General features: G+C 34.3%; 1 protein-coding gene across 2 annotated transcripts in view; it reads left to right on the plus strand.

Moving 5' to 3' along the window:
* The window catches only part of LOC120335126 (uncharacterized), a 28,951-nt gene that overhangs the window by 6,022 nt on the left and 981 nt on the right, over positions 1–21,948 (plus strand). Inside the window, exons 8-31 of one of the 2 annotated variants that reach the window (XM_078113111.1) lie at positions 23–90; positions 1,512–1,686; positions 2,330–2,518; positions 3,000–3,187; positions 3,610–3,800; positions 3,987–4,109; positions 4,881–5,031; positions 10,257–10,383; positions 10,941–11,137; positions 11,798–12,044; positions 12,652–12,830; positions 13,147–13,233; positions 13,550–13,666; positions 14,148–14,323; positions 14,492–14,645; positions 15,213–15,369; positions 15,938–16,105; positions 17,289–17,462; positions 17,980–18,071; positions 18,560–18,714; positions 19,017–19,221; positions 19,886–20,063; positions 20,343–20,476; positions 21,622–21,796. In XM_078113111.1, the coding sequence (XP_077969237.1) occupies positions 23–90; positions 1,512–1,686; positions 2,330–2,518; positions 3,000–3,187; positions 3,610–3,800; positions 3,987–4,109; positions 4,881–5,031; positions 10,257–10,383; positions 10,941–11,137; positions 11,798–12,044; positions 12,652–12,830; positions 13,147–13,233; positions 13,550–13,666; positions 14,148–14,323; positions 14,492–14,645; positions 15,213–15,369; positions 15,938–16,105; positions 17,289–17,462; positions 17,980–18,071; positions 18,560–18,714; positions 19,017–19,221; positions 19,886–20,063; positions 20,343–20,476; positions 21,622–21,796 (3,807 nt within the window). Of the gene's footprint in view, positions 1–22; positions 91–1,511; positions 1,687–2,329; positions 2,519–2,999; positions 3,188–3,609; positions 3,801–3,986; positions 4,110–4,880; positions 5,032–10,256; positions 10,384–10,940; positions 11,138–11,797; positions 12,045–12,651; positions 12,831–13,146; positions 13,234–13,549; positions 13,667–14,147; positions 14,324–14,491; positions 14,646–15,212; positions 15,370–15,937; positions 16,106–17,288; positions 17,463–17,979; positions 18,072–18,559; positions 18,715–19,016; positions 19,222–19,885; positions 20,064–20,342; positions 20,477–21,621; positions 21,797–21,948 lie in introns of those variants that run through there. The other variant, XM_078113117.1, reaches the window with a different exon arrangement.

A 21,948-nucleotide genomic window follows, 5' to 3' on the forward strand; every position in this document is an offset into this window, starting at 1 on the left:
CGTTGAATATCTAAATTTTCAGGCACATCAGAGACAGCAGATTTATTGAAGAACATTAATTCAAAGCCACTTGAAGGACAAAATTTGAAGGTAAAAAGTCTTAAAGATATTTATGAACAAGCTTAAGACTTTAAAATATAATTTTTATAAACAAAATGGATTTAATAACTATTCTCTTGATTAGGAACTATTATTCTTTGCCTTTCTAATGCATAATTTGCTCTATAAAGTCACACCTGTTAATTATTTGCCGTATGCGCTCAGCCATAGATAAACTGAGCGAAGAACAATAGGCCTAACGTATATATATGATGACTGCAAATACAATTATTCTGAGTAATGCAATAGGTAAATAATGTTCAGTGTCTTATTCAGATAATAACCATGCTATCCCAGGGTGAATTTTTTGCTTAAACTGGATTTAACAATTGGGCTTCACAATGTTGGCATCACAGATTGAAATTCTTCTTTTCAGCCCTTTCAGCTCATTAACTCACACAGGGTGCAGCAAATTGGGTAGGCACTAGGCCAGGGTGGTCCAAACCCAGGCCTGTGGGCCACAAGTGGCCCGCCGACTCATTATCTGTGGCCCCCGTCGCAATATTCGGGGAAACAAAAAATCAAATTTTGTGTTGTTTCGTCATAGAAATAAACAAGAAAAATATTCTGCCATATTGTTACATCGGGAAATTGTAGACTGGCTTCCTTTTCTTGGCGGGAATATATGCTAACAAAATAGGCTTACTAAATATCGAATGAGGAACCTATTAGCCTAGGTTGGTTATGTCTGATAACTAAATATTAATGTAATGACCGATCAATATATTTTCTGCCGGGTGTTTTTTTGCAACCAGCCTAAACAGTATTACAAAAAATGCTGCCTATATGTCAAAAAATTCAGTAATTATCTCTCCGTACCTCACATTTGGTAATCAATCAATCTGCAGTTATTTGTAAGTTATTTTGTAAACATGAGTTTGAAAAGAAAGCTGACTAATTCAAACTGATTTTTGACTGGATATGGGTGGGGAAATACCATAATGCTTGTTTAATGTGTCTGCAAGTTGTGTTGGTGGCAATCTTAAAGGACAGTTTCGCTTTATGATACTTTTTTCCTTTTGAATAGTTTGAAGTCTTAAGCTAGATATAGTATAGTAAGATTATTGCATGTTTTAGTGAGTTTTCTTGGTGTGTTTTGCGTTTCTTAGCTTGATAAATATTGATCAATGTGTTTAAACAATAAAAGTGTTCGTTTTCTATTGCACTGTTTACCTATTCTTGTAATTATTGTGGCCCGCGAATAATATAAAAATAATAATGTGTCCCACGAGGCCGACAACCTGGGACCACCCTGCACTAGGCAGTTCCAAACAGAAATGAATTTTGTCATTTTACAAATAATTTCTCATTTTCATCAAGTGTCAGTGGATATAAAAAAAATGGAATCTTATTCTAAAAATAGTGATGCCTCAGTGTCTGCTTGTGGAAATAATAAAAATCTTTTGTTTAAGGCATCCAGATTACTTCGAACTGATTGTTTGAAAGTATCAAATCTTCATCCAGATATATCTAATCATGTGATTCAACTATTTTTTGAAAATAAAAAACGTTCAAGTGGCGGAACTGTTACAAAAGTTGATCGATTGCAGAATCATCTTGCATTAGTTTATTTCGCATCTTTTGAAGGTGGGTTCTCAATATTAATATGCCTATCCAGTTATGGATAGAACACAAAGACAGTACAGATTAAACTTGGTTTAGTTGGATGAGAAAAAAGAAACTAGTCATTTGTTCTAAATGCAACTTTGACGGTAATGGAAGCCATAATTGTTCAGAAGTTCCATAAACCACATTGGCAAAATAAGTTCTTATTCATCTCAATACACACGGTAATATTATACTTCTCATTTGGTTGCCAGTCCAGGTTGAGTAATACAAAGATTACCAGTTAGTTGTTTCATTTAACTTATAGGCTAAAGTGAAAAAGTATTACTGTCTAGCTCGGGCATGGGGAAACTACAGCCCGCGGTCCAAATCCTGCCCGATGGGTAATTCAATCTGGCCTGCCTGATGCTGCCACAACTGAACTAAAACCAAATTTTGATGTTTTAGCTAAAAAACATCTCAATGAATTTGTTGAGATTGCGATTAAATTACACAGTTGTTTGTATAATCAGCTGTATAGTGGGTAGAAATCTCAAATGATTTCACTATCTTTTTTGTCGTATATATACTATATACCATAAGTTAAATGTCTTTTATTTATTTGTTTTGTACCCATGAAGGTATCATGTAATATTTTATGAATTCCCATTCTTTTACTTTTCAGATGCAGAGAATGTAGCTGAAAGATTTAAAGGGTCGAGTTCTGAGCCAGCCTTGATTCAAAAACAAAAAGTAAATGTGAAACTCTACTTTCACTGTTTTGAAAATATTCATGAAAGAAGAAATTCAGCAGTGAGATGTGAGAATACTTCACAAACTCCAAACAGAAATAAGAGTGAACAGACAAAAGAAAGTAAGTGAGATACCTGAGATAAGGTATAAAGATAAGATAGGATCTTTATGTCAGGGATAAAGGGAAGTTAATAAGACGGCCTAATTATTTGGAACATCACGGTCTCTCATTTGGTTACCAGTCTATGTTGGTTATGGATTATAACCAGTTACCAGTCTATGTTGGTTATGAATTAGTTAGCCAGTTATTTGTTTCACATGCTTGATGGTGAAGGAAGCTGACCAGCGGTTATGTAAACCACCCTATGGTGATAAGGAGTCTATCAATCTTCTTGCACATAAATATTCCCTACAAGATTCAAATTTGCAAATTCATTCAGGGTAATCACCCACCCACTTTTTCATTACATATTTTGTTACTTTGAAAATATTTATCTTACATAAAAATTCCTCTCTCTGGAAAATTTCTGCTCTAACTAACTTATTATGTCCATTGTTTATTTATTCATTAATGTTTTATAAAACAACTATCTTTTTTTCAGAAACAGAGCACCGCCGACCTTTATTGTCACCCTTCTATCGGAACATTGGCACAGATGATCTGAATATGCAATTTATATGCAGCACGCCAGTGCATAGAAAGAAATTTGAGGAGAGATGCAAAGAGTTTGCATCCGTTCAAATTTCATGGAAAGGAAATCTTGTGAAGAAAATAACATTCAAGCCAAAGGTCATTATAATTTTTCAAAAAGTTACATGATAATACAATGTAATGTAATTTATAAATAAAAGATGAGAAGGAAGATAATTGCCATTGTTCATGATTAAAATTTTGTAGAGAGTCATATACTAGAGAATTCTTGATGCCCATTGTTTAATCCATTCGGAATAACTAACTGATTGAATATCTATACCCAAATTAAAACTTGAAATTTTTGGTTTGCCATATAGAGTTATCTATTTTATGAATCACTATCATACCCATAAAATAAGCAATACCACATGAAAGTACAACTTAATTAATGAGAAACATTGATCTAAAAAGGATCAAAAAACAAACCACCAGAAATGTTCACATGGTGGGTGATTCTATTCTCCTCTCTTTTATGAGAAATTAAATTAAAGAATAGAAATAAATATTTTTTAATTCAGAATCAAACTGGAACGCATAAAGATTTTAATTTGAAGTGCCAAAATGAAATTTCAAACTTCGTCCTCAACTATACAAGTTTTATCAAAGAATTTGATGAAGACATTCTTGAAAGGGGTAGGAATATGAAAGTTTGTCCAGAAGTCTCAAAGTCATTTACAGCACATAAAGAAGAATCTGATGTGAAAATAAGGTATGGCATATATAAAGCAGCATTTACTCCTTTAAAATCCAATATCCAGACCTATTTACTCCTCACAAAAAGATTTTTCCTACCGATGATAATAGTCGCCTGTGGCAAAGACATTCCAATGCTATCATGAAAAAAAGGGCTTTTACTTTTTAAAACAGCAAATATGAAATATCAGTTGTTGTCTAGGTGGATGAAAAACAGACTGGAAGTTACTGGGCTGAAACAAGCAGCATCACAGATGTTGAAACACATCACCAAAAGTTTGTCTTTTTCTACTGTGAAGATGCAAATTAAAGCAGACCAATATGAGTAAGTCCATGCATCTATATCAATTACTGTTAAACAAAGTCCCATGTCCGTACTTGCCATTTTTCTTCCCCACAGGATAAGTTTTAAAACTCTAATTTACTTCATAGACTGATCATTTTATCAAATAACAGTATCAAAAACAACAATTGAATTAGTAATTGAGTCCGTAGTTTTTGGTAGAATTTTTTGTAGAATTCGAATCTACAGAGTATTTTTATTCGAACATTTCCAGTATGGCAGTTGCTCTTAAAAATGTTCCATATAAAATGAAATAGATTTTGACGGCAATAATATGGAATTGGGTATGTTCCAGACTTCATTTTTGTTCGGCAATTAATTTTTGTCAGATGGTCGTTGCCAATTTTCATTTATTATGGATCAAAATTTTGATCTTAGCTCTTGGCCAGGCTGTAATCACTTGAAACTACTATTAATACTCTTTAAATTTTATGCCAAAGTCCTGGGACTTGGCCTTATGTAAAATAATGTATAAAAATGAATACGAACTATCTCCATTGCTAGCTTTGCTATTTCCAAGCCCAATCAACAAATAAATTAAGCTGTTTTGTATTCTTTCTATATATATATATAATATTAGTAAATAATACTAATTATAATATGAAAATAAAATATTCTGAATAAATATGAAGTATTTACCCCATTCATGGATAAGTGGTATAGCAAATATCAAATTCAACAACATGCCTAATCTGATTTTTTATTTTTTCTATAATTGTATTTTCTTCCTAATTTTTGACTACTTGTTTTTAGGATTTTGAATGACTGCAAAATATTGGATGAAGTCAGTCTCACACACAAGACTGTTCATATAAGTAATGACCCTGAAAGAAAAACAATATCATTGTCTGGACCTGAACTAGATGTAGCAAATTTCCAGACTGATGCTTTAGTCACACTAAATGTAAGTTTAAAAAAAATTATTCAAAACATAATCGTATTGTAAGTTGTTTGATTGTTTATGCTTAGAACAAGCTTGATACAAGGAGCTTCTTATTGATAGCACAAGATTAAGCATTAGAAATACGCTTGCCATTTCACCTGTGATCACCCTGGGCAAGTTCGCAGATTTGAATCCTGTGGGGTATAATTATGTGGGAGAGGATTGCTTGACTCCTTGCAGCCGTAGGGTGGTTCACGTAATGGCTGGTCACTGATTTGTTTCCCATACATAGATTCGATGGTGGTGGAAGCTGTAACTGACCAGTGGTTATATGAAGGACCCTGTGACAATAAGGGAACCAACACTCTTTGTGCATATGGTTTTTTCCCACAATAAACCTACCTGCAATCCATGCAAAGTAATCAGAGGTGCAATGGCGTATTTTTAATGCCTAGTGCAATGTGGCAATCGTCGAACCGATTATCAAACTATGGCTACTCACTTGGTTCTGGTCCTGGACTGACGTGGAATGATAAATAGTTGATAGTGTTTCAGATATATGAACTCAAATAGTGGGCATTCCAATGGTTGTGCCACATCAAATAACTAAATGAGCTATTGTATTGAATATTTATCTGGTCTTCTGTGACAATACTATATGTCTATAATCAAAAATTAATTTGACATTTTCTTCTAGTGTAGGGGTTCTCAAACCGCGGCCTGTGGTCCATAATTGGTAACGATTTGAAATGGCCTGCCAAACTTAAGTGAAATAGTTTACCGGTTAAACTTTAACCATAAATAAAAACTAAACGTTTAACCCTTTATGTGTCAACCTTTTTGCGTCTAGATATCGACAATAGTTACCACATCATTATCACAGTATTCGTAACAATTCAATTATACTGGTATCTTAATTATACGTACCAGTATTAGGTACATACGGCAGAATTTTATTTATCGGTCCTATATTAGGAAAGCTTAAAGATTACAAACTAACGAAAACTGAACAGTGAACTCAAGACGTTTTTTGATGAATGGCAGCATTCTTATTACTTTATTGAAAAGAATCAACCTTCGGCGATTTGTCTTCTTTGCCAACAAAATATTCCAGTTCTGAAGGAATACAACTTTAAACGCCAATATGAGATGAAGCATTCTTCAAATCATGATCATTTGACACATGAACGGAATATTTCGAAATTTAATTCATTTTCAAATTCCGTGGTTCTCAAAGTGGGCGTCGCGACGCCCAAGTGCATCGATTCAATTTTCAGCGGCGTCGCAAAATTTTCCTCTTTTGCGGAACTGCAACTGCGTTCCGTAGAAAAAGTCTAATTCTCGTTGTGATCACACTTGAACTGGAGAAGACAATCAATTTAAAAATTGTAAGTTCAATCGTAACTATGTGACCTCACTAATGTCACGGGTCATTCAATACTGTTCCAATATGACATCACACACACCTGCATATTGCTTGCGTCGTATATGTCATTCCTTTCTAATCCTATTGTGAACTAGGACACATTGAGCGTTTTTGAGCATCGGTCAGCGCTTCGTCTGCGCAATGACATGTAATGTCCTCGGTCTGCGCTCTGGCTCAAGCGGATATTCAATATTGACACCACAGCATTTTTTCTTCACGCATAATTTAAATAAAACTCATTGCAAAAGAGGTGAAATTGAAAGGTATTATTAAAGCGTTTTTCAGGGGGAGTCGCTACTTGAACATATTTTTTGAAGGGCGTCACAATACCAAGAAGTTTGAGAACCATTGGTTAAATTCATACAAAAGTCAAACAAACATGTTCAAAAAATGTTAATTATATGTGAATCCACGTTATTGGCCAGTTAAATTGTAGCCCACAAAATCGCTAAAAAGAAGTTGTTGGCAGTTTATTGAACGGGAATTTTCCGGCCAATGTTTTCTGCTAGTTTTGGAAGTCATTTCTCCTGATATAAAAAGTAAATTTACCAGCATCAGTCTTTTTAACAACATGAACAATTAACAATTATGAACCCTAACAAATCGTAACTTCGGTCCGGACTGACAGATAATCACTTGAATGCGTTATTGCGAATACAATTTAAGAAATTGGAGCTACATTTTGAACATCTGATTTCAAGCCACCCTGATTACACGTATCTACAAAAATACACAACTAAATTATGTTGGCATTTCGTTTTTTGTTATATTCATGTATATTGGGATGTTTTTTTGTAACCAAACAAGCCATGAGTAGCCTTTTATACGAGGCCCTATTGTTGAAAGTCACGTTTGTTGTTCCAAGGGTATTCTATCATCTAAGTATAATAATTATTAATTTCATTACATAACAAACTGCGATGCTAGGTGCATTCATAATCAAGCTTGCAGCCTATTTTTCAAAATTTGAACCTCAGTCTTGCCGTCGCTCCTTTTTGCCTCTCCCCATTTCTGGCCCGCGAATATCCTTCTGCTTCAAATTTTGGCCCACGGTCAATCAACTTTGGGAACCCTTGTTCTAGTTCATGTTGGGTCTGTGGATAGTTGTGGATACCAGTTATTTGTTCCATATGCATAGGCTTACCATAAATCTGAAACAAAAAAACGGGACGGTGCGATTTGGCAAACATTCGGTCGATTGCCAGTCTTTGTAATATTGAAACGTCTACCATGTCATTAAGGGTATATACGACTGTAAATCTCTACTGATCATTGAATTAGGAAAAACACAAAAAAATAGTTTGTACGAGTATTATTTATTTAGACCAAAAGTACTGTCCGCAGATGAAACCCTTCTCAAAAATTCATTTTTTGATTTTTTCATAAGACTGATAACAAGAGACATCACCATTAAATTTGCATGTCACGAGTGCTTTTATATATTCTTCTGGCATTCTGAACCTGCTTTCGGATCAAAAAATTTTAACTATGGAGAAAATCCGTTCAACAGATGCCGATGTTCCGGCAAACAAAATCTACGAGTTTCTGCAAATTCGAAATGTTAATATTTCTGTTAGAAAAAACGTTAAACATCTCTGTCCACTTAATTTCAACCGGCAAAGTAAGCCAAATTGCATTTGAACCATGCTCAGATAAATATCTCTTCATCGGTATTTGTCGAAAAGTGCATCGCTATTCAAAATCTGACTAGCCAACCAAACATATAGCCTATATCATTTATCAATTTTGAAGACCAATCACTTCAGTCCAGTTTATTTCATCCTTCAAATTTGTCCATATGTTTGGCCTGACATCATTGTAGGCTTCCTCATGCAGCTACGATAAACATTTCTCGTAAAAATCGCAAACATTACGTCGATTTCGCTAGAGCGTTCCAAGGATTTCAGAAGTACAAGCGATTGCGACGGAATTAACAGACTTTACCCTTTTTCTTTCAAATTTAGCTTCACCTTTGACATCTACGGCAGGGATCGACAACCTTTTGTCGATCGCGGGCCAAAATTAAGGGTTGCGAGTCATTGGCGGACCGCACATATTTTTAGAAAGCTCGAATAGAATATAGATTTTTTTCTTCATTGCATCTCAAAAAATTCCATTTGAATATTTGCAGCGCCATTGAATTTGCACTTAGCATCAACTTTTCTGCGTTTTGTTGCCATTTGTCTAATTATAATTAAATTAAATTAAACGAGTAATTGTGAATTATATACTTGTAAGGTTATAATATGATTTAGTTCAAAAAATATAATCGGCAAAACGGCTGTTTTGTTACTATAATTCAGTGAAGCGTCACGAGCCGGATTATAATACTCTACGGGCCGGATCCGGCCCGGGGGCCGTAGGTTGCCGACCCCTGATCTAAGGCATTACTATTATCTTTTTCCAAAATTAAAATATATTTGCTGAAGTAGGTGAGCTGGCAAAAGACAAATTTCAAGTGAAGTTCGTACGTTGGAACATTTAAGCATAAGAGTAGGACATCCTTCTTGAGAATTTGAATAACTTATCAAGCTTTCAAACATTTCCGTAATCCTTTGCAAAGCAGTGGAGTCCTTTGCAGCAAAGGAGAAACCGAGTGTTGCCATGCTGTAATAGCCGTTGATATTCAATATCAACAAAATCGCAGAATGGTTTCTGCTCTGTTACTCGGACAGTGTGAATGTAAAAATAATCATACATTCTGACAACAACACAAACAGGCAAAGTATCTACTGCATGTTGGAAAGGGCATCGCAGTGCAGTGTTGAACTACATGAGCCGCACAATCTATACCGGTTATATTTCTTTTAGTTTGAAAAAAAAGCATTATTTGTTTTTCGTCTTTTACGCCTCCAAAGTTGGTGCTGCAGTTATCCGCCCAGAATCCAACAACTTTTCCGAGAACAGAGAGCAAGTATTCAGTAAAAGTTTTGGCGGTTTCCCTGGGTAAAGATTTGAATTCTAATAGTTTTATCTTCACACCAACATCAGGTAAAAAATAACGAACCACAACTGGAACAAGCTTTAAATTTTTTCTGTTTGATGCATCGAAGGTTACTGATACGAAACTGGTTTAAAGTAAATCGTCATTAGGTTCAGAGGAGAACAGCGGAACAATGCAATTAAAAATCACCGACTCTCATTTATTTCTGGCCAAGCGTGCAAAATCAGCGAATCCGCTTATCAGACAGCGGACATCAGAAATTCTAACTGTGTATATTTACAAGTTAACGCAAATTTAGGCTAAAGAAAAATTAATTTAGAGGTGTAGTCAAAACTTTGGCCGTGAATAGCAGTGTGATAGTAAAACATATACCGATTGTGACATAACAATAGAGCAATTTCTCTCTCTCTGAACTAGCGAAGTGTGTCGCAAATAGTGGTAAATGGACTGCCACCATTGAAAAAAAATAGTAATAATAATGAATATGAATTTTTTACCCACGACAGTCGTGCTGACAAACCGGGACATTTGAGTCAACCGGCCGGGACGCCGGGATAGCTCGTCAAAACCGGGACTGTCCCGGCTAAACCGGGACGTATGGTAAGCCTACATATGCATAACCTAATGGTACAGAAAGCTGTAACTGAGCAGCGGTTATGTGAGCCCCCCTATAATGATTAGAATTCCACCAATCCTTTTGCACATAATTATCCCGCACAAGATTTGAACCTCCTAACCCTCACGGGGTAATCAGAGGTGCGATGGCAAGCCTGTTCCTAAAACGTATTGAAATGTGCCAACTGCTGTGTTAAGTGATACCATGCATTTGCACAACGAATTTCCGAACATAATCTAGTAAAGTTTTATTATGTTTAGATGATGGAGAAAGTACGGCTAGAACTTCTATACATCCAGTTGAGATTCTTCTTGATACAATCTATACAAGACTGTTCAAATGTTATTTCTGGTATTCAAGAAAACTACAAACAGGCTGATATAAAAGGTAATATTTATACCCTACTAAGGGCACTGTGGTAAATTTTTTTTCACAAACTTATTTGTAATAGAACACTATTCAAATATGTAGTTTGGGAAGTGCATGGCAAAAAAGTGATAATCAACTATCGGTTGTGTTAATTACCGTACAAAGAGGATTAGTTCAATGCCTAGTGGTGTTATAGGTAAAAAAATCTTAAATTTCCTTGACAACTACTTCTGCTCAGTTGTAATAAATTGGGTGGTCAATGCATGATTTTAATAGATCACATCTGTAGGATTCCCAATTTCAATTGGCCTGCCTGTCTAGGAGTAAATTCTGATTCATTAAGTAACCTCTTGTGTGCGTAACTGGTTGTGGTTGCTTCTGGCATATAGTTTAGTAATCTTATAACTTTTTACTTCTCAGATTCAGATATTTAGTTTTGTTCTGCATGAAACTATTGAACAAAAGAATAAAATAAAATCTAGCAATTGTTGTGCTCAACAGTAGCTGATGTTATATACTAATACAGAATAAATATGCGAATACTAATACCCATCTTATCATTCCAATTTTAACAGCAACTCTACAAACACATGAGGGTGAAGTTTTTGTCATAGCAAGGACACTTGTAGATTGTCAAAGTGCTGAAAACATTGTAAGACGTCTTTTGATATTATCGAGAGTTACAGTAGAAGATTGGTCAATTGTCACATCAAGTGCTTGGCTAGACTTCAAGAAGGCTCTGAAATTAAAGAATTCGGAACTAACAGAGGAGGTAATTTACCTCAATTCTGGGTGTACCGGTATGTGTAAATGGGTTTGTGTGTCATGGTCACAGATGTGGGATTCATTACATGTTTTTCTTTTTTTGTGTGTTTATGCGCTCCTTGTCATATACAAATGTGTTTTAATACCAAGAAATGTCGAATGAGATTTTAAACCAATTCACCAAGTATTTCTATTAGCTGATTAGCCTGTTTTCAGGAGTATCGCATTACTGAAATGGCAAAATTAATTCATCAAACACAAATATATGTAGCATTTTGCAAAATTGAAGTTGGGGTTTTTATGTGAAATATCTCACTTCGCCAATTGATTTCTAATTTTCAGTACTAAAAGACCCTGAAATGCTAGAAGACTATTACTTGTATTTTATTCCAAATTTGTTTTCCATAGGCCAGATTTATTATCTCAAATTTTATACTTGTTTTATGCATATTGCACCACCATGTAGAATTCCATAATACTTGTCCGCCAATCTTATCATCAAACGCAGGAGTCGACTAAATCCTTAAGGTTTCCATATCCACATATTTGAGCATTGCTCTTGTTTAACAGAAATAATGCTGAGTGAATTGCTTTAAATGAATACTCAACTTGAGCTTGAGGAGTGTAAGTTTTTATAATCAATTACCAAGAGATATATTTGTTTCAGCAAACCCTAAAAAGAATCACGTTGTGTGGCTTCAGAGATGAAGTAGCTGAGGTACAGCAGAAAATTGAAAAATACATTGAAAAAAACAGGACGATCTCTAGATTATATCCCATGAAATATGGGAAGGCAAAATTCATTTTGGAGAAAACCTACCATTTAAAAAATAATGTTGGCATTTCCTGCTGTGTAAGCAATTATAATGGTGGAGGTATATTAATAAAAGGATTGAGCAAATCTGTTGAAAATGGTAATTTTTTTTTTCAAAGTTTGTACTGCAGAAGTTTTGTTTCTTACATCATAACAATTTTATCTAATTGAAGAGTCCTGCTGCTCACTAATACTAATATTGCTGTGATACTGAAACTTAACTTCTGCTTGGTAGTTGTCAATGCTTTAAAGGATGTTAATTTGACATTAAAATATACAATAAGATAGGATTTACCGTACATATTTATCCCAGTGGAGAGGAGGTCAATAAGATGGCTTAATCATATATGGGATACTACAGCCTACCATCCACCTACCAGTCAATGTTGAGTACAGAAATAGTTATAGAGCTATTTGTTTGTTTTTGACGTGATAGTGGATGAAGTCATAATCGACCAGCAATGGCATAAGTCACCCTACGGCAACAAGTAGTCCAGCAATCCTCCCGCACTTAGTTATCCCCCATGGGATTCAAACCAGCAAACCAATGCAGGGTAATCAGAGGTGGGATGGAAAGCATATTCCTAAAGCTTGGCAAGATGGGCCAATACCGTTGCGTTCAAAATTACAAATAGTTTTGAATTTATTTACATCTATCAATTTTTTTATTATACCAATTACTTTGTATTATTACTTTGATTTTACAGCAATTGAGAACATTAGACAGGCACTGAAAACTGCCATTGAAACAAAGGAGACTTTTTCTGAGTACAAAGTTTGGGAATATTTCAATGAAAAAGAAGGAAGAGCTTTTATTTCAGAAACAGAAAATCTGTGCCAATGCGTTATTTTGACTTCATTTAACAAGGAAGCCAACAGAGCTAATGTAGGTGAAAAATGTATTTTTTCATATATTATTACATATAATATTGTCGGAAACATAAGATCATCTTGGCTAATTATCACGATATTCCAAGAACGTGTTCCGGTGAACCCGTCCGTACTAACTACCTGAATCCTACTGGTACAACCCTTTATAATCATTCATTGCAGATATTGATATCAACATTGTATTACTAAGTTAATATGTCTATGCAGTTTTGCAGAATGCCATTCAATTTGTACGGCTGTGTCAGTATTATGTTCAATACAAGCTGTAACTGATTTAATGCTATGTAATTGCTTTATGTCCATATTTTCAGAGTACAGACTTATCATGCAGAGCAACGTCACCAAGATTTCTGAGGTGCACAGTAACTTTAGTGGAGGGAGACATAACAGATCAAAGGGTTTGTTAAAATGCATAATATAATACCACAAGACTTTTATACTCTTAGATATGGAAAGAAATATATGCTCTATTTAGCGGGATTCACAAGGATTCGCAAACTTGTTTTTGTGGTGCCATGATAATCAGCAGATTAATGTGAAGCGCGTGATGTTAACATGGCTTACTTAGTGACATACATACAAACTACTGAAATATATGAAGTTTAAATATATATCTTACGTAAAATATAAAATAATATAACATTTGTTTTTGTATAAAAACATTTATTAAATAAAAGAATAGCTTATTGGAAGAAAAAAAAATATTATTTTCAGGGCAATGAGATTTGGGTGAATACCACAGCTCCGGAATATCTTATTGAAATGAATGGATCCGCTATATCGAAGGCACTATCAATGGGAATGAGCCTGCATGACTCTATGTTTGCTGAAGTACTACTGTTTTTTTAATTTTCCTAATTATTATTTATCTGAACAACATTTTTAAAGTGCATCTCTATAAATAAGTACAATTTGAGTTATAAAAGAATTTACATTAAAAAGAAGTAAAAGAGATAAAATCTATATAATAATATTTGCCAAATCTTTAACAAACTATAGATGATCATCATCTGCTATTGATAAAGTAAAGTTTGTTTAATAAACTAGAAGACTACAACTATTATATCCATGTATCTGAAATATTGAATTCAGGTTAGATATATTCGTACTTGTTCCTGGCTTGTAATCGGGCAAGTATTTGTGGTTTGACAAATAAGGTTGGCTTAGTTGTATTCCTTATAATTTGATAAACTTGGAAAATAATACATCTCAAATTCTCTCTGATGACAACTGCTGAAACTGCTAATAGGTAGAAATTTTGTACAAACTAAGAAAAAAAATTTAAATTTTAATATTATTTGTTACATTGCAGTACGGAGCAACTAAGCCATATTCTGTTGGGAGTGTTCTTGAAACACGCGGAGGATGTTGGGCCGATCAAAATATTTATCATGCTTTGATTACATATTACGATGCAAGAACAGCCAAAAATCTTATTCAAAGCATTGTTTCAAAATGCTTGCAAAAGGCAGATTCTTCTGGATACAGGTATCCTCATGCATCATCTGGTTTGTTAAAAATTTGGTAAATAGTTAATGACTATTAATATCTTTCAAAATTATTGTTATTCTTTCTATTATTTAATTTAATTGAAAACTATTTTTATTTCATAAGTTACAACTTTTCTTTTACATCATGAGTTTTTTTTTTTTACAGTTCTATATGCTTCCCTGCAATCGGAACAGGAGGTTATGGATATCCTGCTTCATCAGTTGCGAACTGGATGAAAGAAATGTTTAAGAACTTTTCTGGACAATGTTTGAGAAATATTGTTATTGTCCTTTTCCCCCAAAATACCGCCGTTGTAAAGGTAACCAACATGATGGTATCTTTTTCATAAATCAGCATGAAAATTGTTTCATAAGTTCAAAAATGCCTGAAAAAATGCAGCCAAAATCCACATTGCATAATGAATTTGGGTAAATCATCGATTGGAGTATCTATTAGTAAAATGTTTTGAATAAGTGAGTTTATATTTGATTTTAGTATTGGCGTAATTATTTCGGATCCATTTTCCTATAAATTTGTTTAAAATCAAATTTTGTGATCTCGACTTGAAGTGATGCTGAAATAGTTGTAACCAACCGAATGTGAAGCAAATGCTGTAAAAAATATTTGAAGGAAATTGTTAAAAAACAAAATGACTGAATTTGCATATGCCTAATTCAGATATATTACTATTTTTTACTGGGTTTTGCTCATGTATTAGAATTATTTTCTACTGTGGCGTAGTTTGATGTAAATTATCTTATCTATCTCTTTATTATTCTAAACGCAAACTATACTGTTATAATTTTTCCAGGACTAGTAAGAAAAGGAAGTGTGTAGTAAACTGTCTAAACTTAAAATATTAATACTACCGTAAATATTTTTCTAGGCATTCAAAGATGTGTTCAGCACAGGGTTTGAAATTCTGACTGAATACAAAGAAAATCTGAATAGTAAGCAATGCTCTGCTACAATGATAAGATCAATCATGGTGTCAGTCTACTTTGGCTATGCTGAAAATGAACGTAGTGACATTATCGCATCAGGTTTGATGAAGGTTTTTTTTCGCATTATTAATCTATGCAAGAACTTTAATTAGAGGCGATTATACCTAATGAGCTACCAGTTCAAGGGTTTGTCCTTAACCTTGTCTTTGACCTTTGCTGAAAATAAATATAGTGATTTTGTGGAACCAGTTATTTTGTATTGTGCACAGTGGTGTTGGATTTTCAAGAACCCATTCTTAAAATGTTGTGATAATTATCAAATCCACTCTTTTTCCTTTTTTCTTTGAGACGTTAGAGGAGCAAAATTGGATGACATGCACCACAGCTAGCGGCTGGATTTATATTTGGCTTTCGAAATTTATGCAATAGATTCATATAAAAAGCTCATCATGTTGATGTGAGTTACTCAGTGGCATACATACATTTTCTGAAATGAAGGATTGTTGTTAGTGAGTTTGATAGAGAAAAGAATGAACCTCTTCTCTCTTATAATACTTTAGATTGGACCTTACTATATCAATATGGTTAGGTACAACTCTTCATTCTCTAGGCTCCATCAGACCACTGTTAAGCCAACATGACTAACATTTTTCAAGTTCAATTTTAGTAGGCAAACCAGAGTCATCAACAGGGCTACTCTGCAAAAAGTGGATACAAATATATGAACAAAAGAATTCTGAAGAAGTTCGAGACAAAATGTTGTCATTGTTAAAGTTGACATCAGATCAAAACTTTTCATCTATTTCTGTTCATGGACTTAGTAGCGAATATTCTAGTGAGATTATATTCATATAAAAGACAATTTCGATTGGATAGGATATACATATTTATCCCAGGGGAGAGGAAAGTCGAATAGGACGACTCGATCATATGGCAAACCACCGCCTCTCAACTTGTTACCAGTTCATGTCAGGGTTCTAGGAAAATTTACTGCAGAAAATTTCGCCGCATAAGGATATTCGCCGTAAGAGCATACTGCTGTAAAACAAGTATTTGTGATGAAAACAGTTAGGTTTTAGAAGTACCTTTTATTTTAAAAAAGATTCGTTTTTTAACAGCATACCCTAACCCCGTGGTTCTCAAAGTGGGCGTCGAGACGCCCAAGTGCGTCGTATCAATTTTCCCAGGGCTTCGCACAACTCTCCCTCTTTTGCAGAATTGTAACTTCATTCTGTGGAAAAGTCTGGTTCTCCTTGGAATTGCACTTGAGAACTGGAGAAGACAATAAATTTAAAAATTGTAACAATCAACTTTAACTATGTAAGCCCACTAATGTCACGGGTCATTCGATACTATTACAATTATGACATCACACACACCTGGATATGCTTGCTTCATGCATGTCATCCATTTCTAATCCTTTCATGAACAAGGACACATTGCGCGTTGTTGAGCAACGTTCAGCGCTTCATCTGCGCTTTGGCCCAGGCGGATATTCAATATTGACTCCACGGCATTTTTTTCTTCAGGCATAATTTGAATAAAACTCATTGCAAAAGAGGTGAAATTGAAAGGTATAAAAGTGTTTTTCAGGGGGGGTCGCAATTTGAACATATTTTCTTGAAAGGCGTCACAATACCAAGAAGTTTGAGAACCACTGCCCTAACCTATAAACCTAACTGTTTTTATCACAAATACTTGTTTTACAGCAAATGCTCTTGCGGCGAAGTTTTCTATGCACCGAAATTTCCTAACTGAATTAGTTAGCCAGTTATTTAGTTTCAGATGCATGGATAGGATAGAATTTACATATTTATCCAAGTGAGAGGAAAGCCAGTGGGACGGCTTAACCATATGGCATACTACGGCCTCTCATCTGGTTACCAGTACATGTTGGGTATGAGATTAGTTAGCTAGTAGTCCATCGAAATAAACTCATACAAATAAACTTGTAATTACCCAAATAAGTTCAGATCACAAGCTTGTGAAATTTGTTGATGTACATTTTTAAAATACAGGAAGTACTGTAGATGATGCATCGGCAATTAGAGTTGCCATTGAAACATTTTCAAAACTGTACACTCAAACTTCAGTGACCTACATCAACCTTGTTACAACTTGCAAACGAGATACAGAAAATTTAAAAGATGGGATTTTCATGAAAACGAGTAAAGTATTCTCTAATATACAAGGTGATATATTTATTATTTATCATTGTATAAAAAGTAATTAAAGTAGTTAAATTCCTTGTGATGACTTTTAGAAATCTTTTAATAGCCTGGTTGGGCTATATGGAAAGTGTCTGTCTATTTTGTAAACAGTTGTATATGTTGGAAGAATGTCATATCGAAAGGGCTCATGCTCGTTTTGTATTTTAATGTGACATATCATGTACTCTAATGCTATTTAGATAGGGAATAATAGAATAGAATATTTTTATTTTGACTCAATAATCAGCGGAACAGGCGATAAAATAATTGATAAAAACAAATAAATAAAATCTGATTATGAAATAAGGAAAGCAAACAAAAGCATGAGGTAAGGTTTAAAACGTACAGAATATAAGATGAATGGTTTGGCCAAAGAGAAGTGGTACATGTTTACTCACCTCGAAGTATGTTTTGGGTCACAAAATTTTCAATTTGAAAATGAATAAATTTCCCGAGGAAAAATGAATTGCATTATATATTTTAGTCCTTTGTTTTTCAGAACTTGGAATTCCAAATTGGTTGCTACCTGTTCCATTGAAATCAACTTTTGATGTCTATACTTATTCCAATTCAAAAGAAAACAATAGAAAGGTAAATAAAAACAATCTAGTTGAATCCTACTGTATAGAGATATATGTGATCAGAGTGAGATATTCATGGTTCTTATCTTAATGGTAGAGATGTTCACATAACGGCTGTTTAGATAAGACCTCTACCATCATCCAGTCCATGAATGTGGTTCATTTTTCTAATGAATTTTTTGGCTGGGATAAAAAATGATACCGGTATCCAATGAAATAGTGTATTGCACTGGATTTTTATACATAATTAAGCAATTGGCTTCCTTCTAACTTATAAAATAGAATCCTATCTTATCAAAGTTTAGTTTTATGATGCCGTGGTATTGTTTCAGTAACAATATTGCTGAATTATCAAAGTGTACCAAACTATTAATCTCTGTAATTCTATATGTACCGATCATATTTTAATGAGATTTTAACCGATTTTGAAAATTAAAATGCAGTGACTTCTTCAATCGTCAATGAAGGCTTTTTAATTAAGATTGTTATGCATGATAGGCTTATGCTATGCTCAGAAGCAAAGTTGCAACGGAAAAAATAAAAGATGACACAATTTGTCGCCTTACGACATGGGAACGAAAAAAAATTCATGAAATTGAGAAAGATTTAAAAATAACCATTTCTTACTCTAGCTCGCAAACTTCTTATAACAAGTGAGCTGATTGTTTCCTAATTTAGAAAGAATAATTTTGCATTTAGAAGTTATGGCGGTGATTCTCAGACTTTTTTAACTTGTGGCAAACATAAAAGTAAAGACTGCATTGCAGATTATTCAGAAATATTGTTCATGATCATCTAGCCATGAAGCACAGAACCTGCTTATGTTAAACTGGTGCTTACACTGGTTACATTCGCGTCAAAATGAGTGTATTACACATAGGCTTTTCTTGCGTAAACAATTCATGACAGTTATCACTGTGTATTTTCAAAAACTTTTTTTTTGATTATCACACAGACAAGATCAAATCACTGTTGAAGGACTTAAGACTGATGTAAGCAAGGCTCATGATTCAATAAAGAGTATTTTGCAAGAATTTGTTGCTGCGGAGACATGTGCAACTTTTGTTAAGTGGCAGAAACTATCGTCACGCTTAAGCCAAACAACTCAGTGGACAGATCTACCTCTACATGTTAATTACTCAGTTGAAAAAGCTTACAAAGTGAGCAAATTAAACATACTCAAGATGAATACGTAGAATAGGATTCAAATAGAATAGGATTTTCATATTTATCCCTGGGGAGAGGAATGTCATTAAGATAGCTTTATTGTGTAGCAAACCATGGCCCCTGGTTTGGTTACCAGGCCATATCAAATATGAGATAACTTGGGCACTTATTTATTGCATGCATGAGCTTGATAATGGAAAAGGTGGCACCGACCATCGATTACGTGATCCACTCTACGATGAATAGAAGTCTGGCAATCTTCTCGCACTTGCCGTGGGATTTTAACCAGCCAACTCATGTAGGGTAATTAAAGGTGTAATTAGGGTATTTGTAACGCTTAGCATGGTGTTCCATACTAAGGTTAAAATTCCTAATTTAAACAGTAATAGGACCTCAGTTCATATTGTCTCAATGCGTCAAATGTCATGCATCATTTCATGCAGTTTTTGATCAATTCTTGAACAGGTTTTCTCGGTAAAAAGGCATAGAACGCTATAGCGGTGATTTTTGTTGTGCTATATTTCACTTTTACCGCTGATACACAGTCATATTTTGGGAGCGCACAACTAATTACACCAGAGTGTGCGGCTCAAGTCAAATATAAATATGAAAATGCTATTCTTTACTCTGTAACTTTTATTATATTTTTATTTCAAGGAATGGATCACAAAAAGAAAATACTCTCATGCGAGTAGCATTGCTACTTCTTCAACATTGGTCAAAACAAATCAAGATCAATATCTAATTGATTTTGAAAAGGTTGAAGCAGATCCGAGTGGTCTGAAATCTACTGGAATAAGAAGAAAAATTATAGAACAAGCAAAATCACATACAGGTGAGGATGTAAAGTAAAATTCAGAAAATTGACATTCACCGTAGCTTTGTCACTCACAAGCAACCATGGATTTGTACGAAAGCGAAGGCACTCAATAATATTCTAACAACCATTCAAATGAAGAGTAACAAAAATTAATTTTTCTATTATGGAATGGAATTTTAGATGCATTTTTGTAATGTCCAATGAAGTCCTTATCATAGTAAATGCTGAGTGAGAAGAGTGATATTTATAACAAATCTAATCAGGTACACTTGTTTTTGTTTTATTTTGTTGTAGATTTGCCTGAACATTGGGACAAGGTTGTGGGATCTTCAATATGCAACAAAGTGAATCTAAGGACAAGCTCATCCGAATATAAAATTGTTTTAAGGAAGTTTAAATCAAGTGGAATCAAGTTTACAAGAATTGGGGTAGAAGTTTATTTCTTTTGATGTTATATTTGCTTTGGCGCATATATACCTAATAGTTGGTTAACCAAAATAACACCAGCTATGTATCTACACTAGAGCAGAGTTTCACAAACTTTTTGGGACGCGGACCCCTGCGGGCCCTGTTTGTGAATCTTATTTTTGACGGAACCCCATCCTATGAAACTCATGAAAGTATGAACCAATACATCTAACGACTAACGTTGAATACTGGTAGGCTAATGGCAATTCAATAGGATTATTTGACCCCTACATCCAAACTATCGGTACCAATTAAACACACAGGACTGATTCAATTTTGTATACCGGTATACCGATGACTAGTATAGCCGCACACAATTAACTGCACGCCTTGTCCTTGCAGCAAAGCTAACGAGCACAAATAACCTTAGCAAAGTCGCTCAAGTTCTCGACTGGTGATAACTCAATAACTCATACAATTAATTATTACTGACGATATAGCTCTGTGGCGGGGGGATACCTCACAGACGCCAAAAGCAAGAATCGTTTTACAACAACTGACAGTGGATATACGTTAAAATTTATATGTTTAGACTCTTTTCATATCGTTGCGCACCCCCTGTGCAACCATTAGAGACCCCCAGCAGTTCGCGATCCCAGTTAGGGAAACACTGCACTAGACTTAGCGTACCGATTCTTTATGAAGAATCTGTCCATACACATATAATGCTGTGGCGGGAATGAAGATAACAATACGATTTTCCTATTTGCTCATTTCTTAGTCGATTGGCTTTTGAAAACATTTTTAAACAATTTTAGAGATAATTTTCAATAATACATGACCACTTTACTTATTCTATGAGAACGTCAATATTAGGCAACAACATTTCTTGTAACAGTTCCCATTTATTATTAGCATTAGTTAAGTTTTGTTTAAAAGGTATAAGTTTATTTCGACTCGATAATCAGCATAACAGACGATAAAATAATTGATAATATCAAATTATGAAATGAAAACTGATTATGAAAAAACTGAATCCAGCGGGCAAACAAAACCTTGGGTAAAGATTATAGTATTCAGAAGAAAATTATTATAAACAAATTCTCATTTTTTATACCTTGAAGCTTGATTCCGAGTCTTAATTAGACATCCCGATTCATTTTAGATTTACAGGATACAAAACCCTTCATTATACAAGCAATATATTGCGAAAAGGCAGGAAGTAAATCAGAAACTCAAGCGTTCAAGTTATCCGATTGAAAGGGAGTTATTCCATGGAACTACTGAATGGGAAAACATCATTCACCAAGGGTTTGATAAAGGATTTTGTGGCAAAAACGGTGAGTTTAAGTAGTTTTTGAAGAGTTTGACGTAAAACAATATTTTAACATATGAGAGAACATCGTAAAGGGTAGGGTGAAGCCTGAGAGCACATAGTAATGAAAAGGATGGCGGACAAACAATATGGAGGCGATCAAACAATACATCACTT

Source organism: Styela clava, chromosome 1 (genome assembly GCF_964204865.1).
Source record: "Styela clava chromosome 1, kaStyClav1.hap1.2, whole genome shotgun sequence".
Taxonomy (NCBI): domain Eukaryota; kingdom Metazoa; phylum Chordata; class Ascidiacea; order Stolidobranchia; family Styelidae; genus Styela; species Styela clava.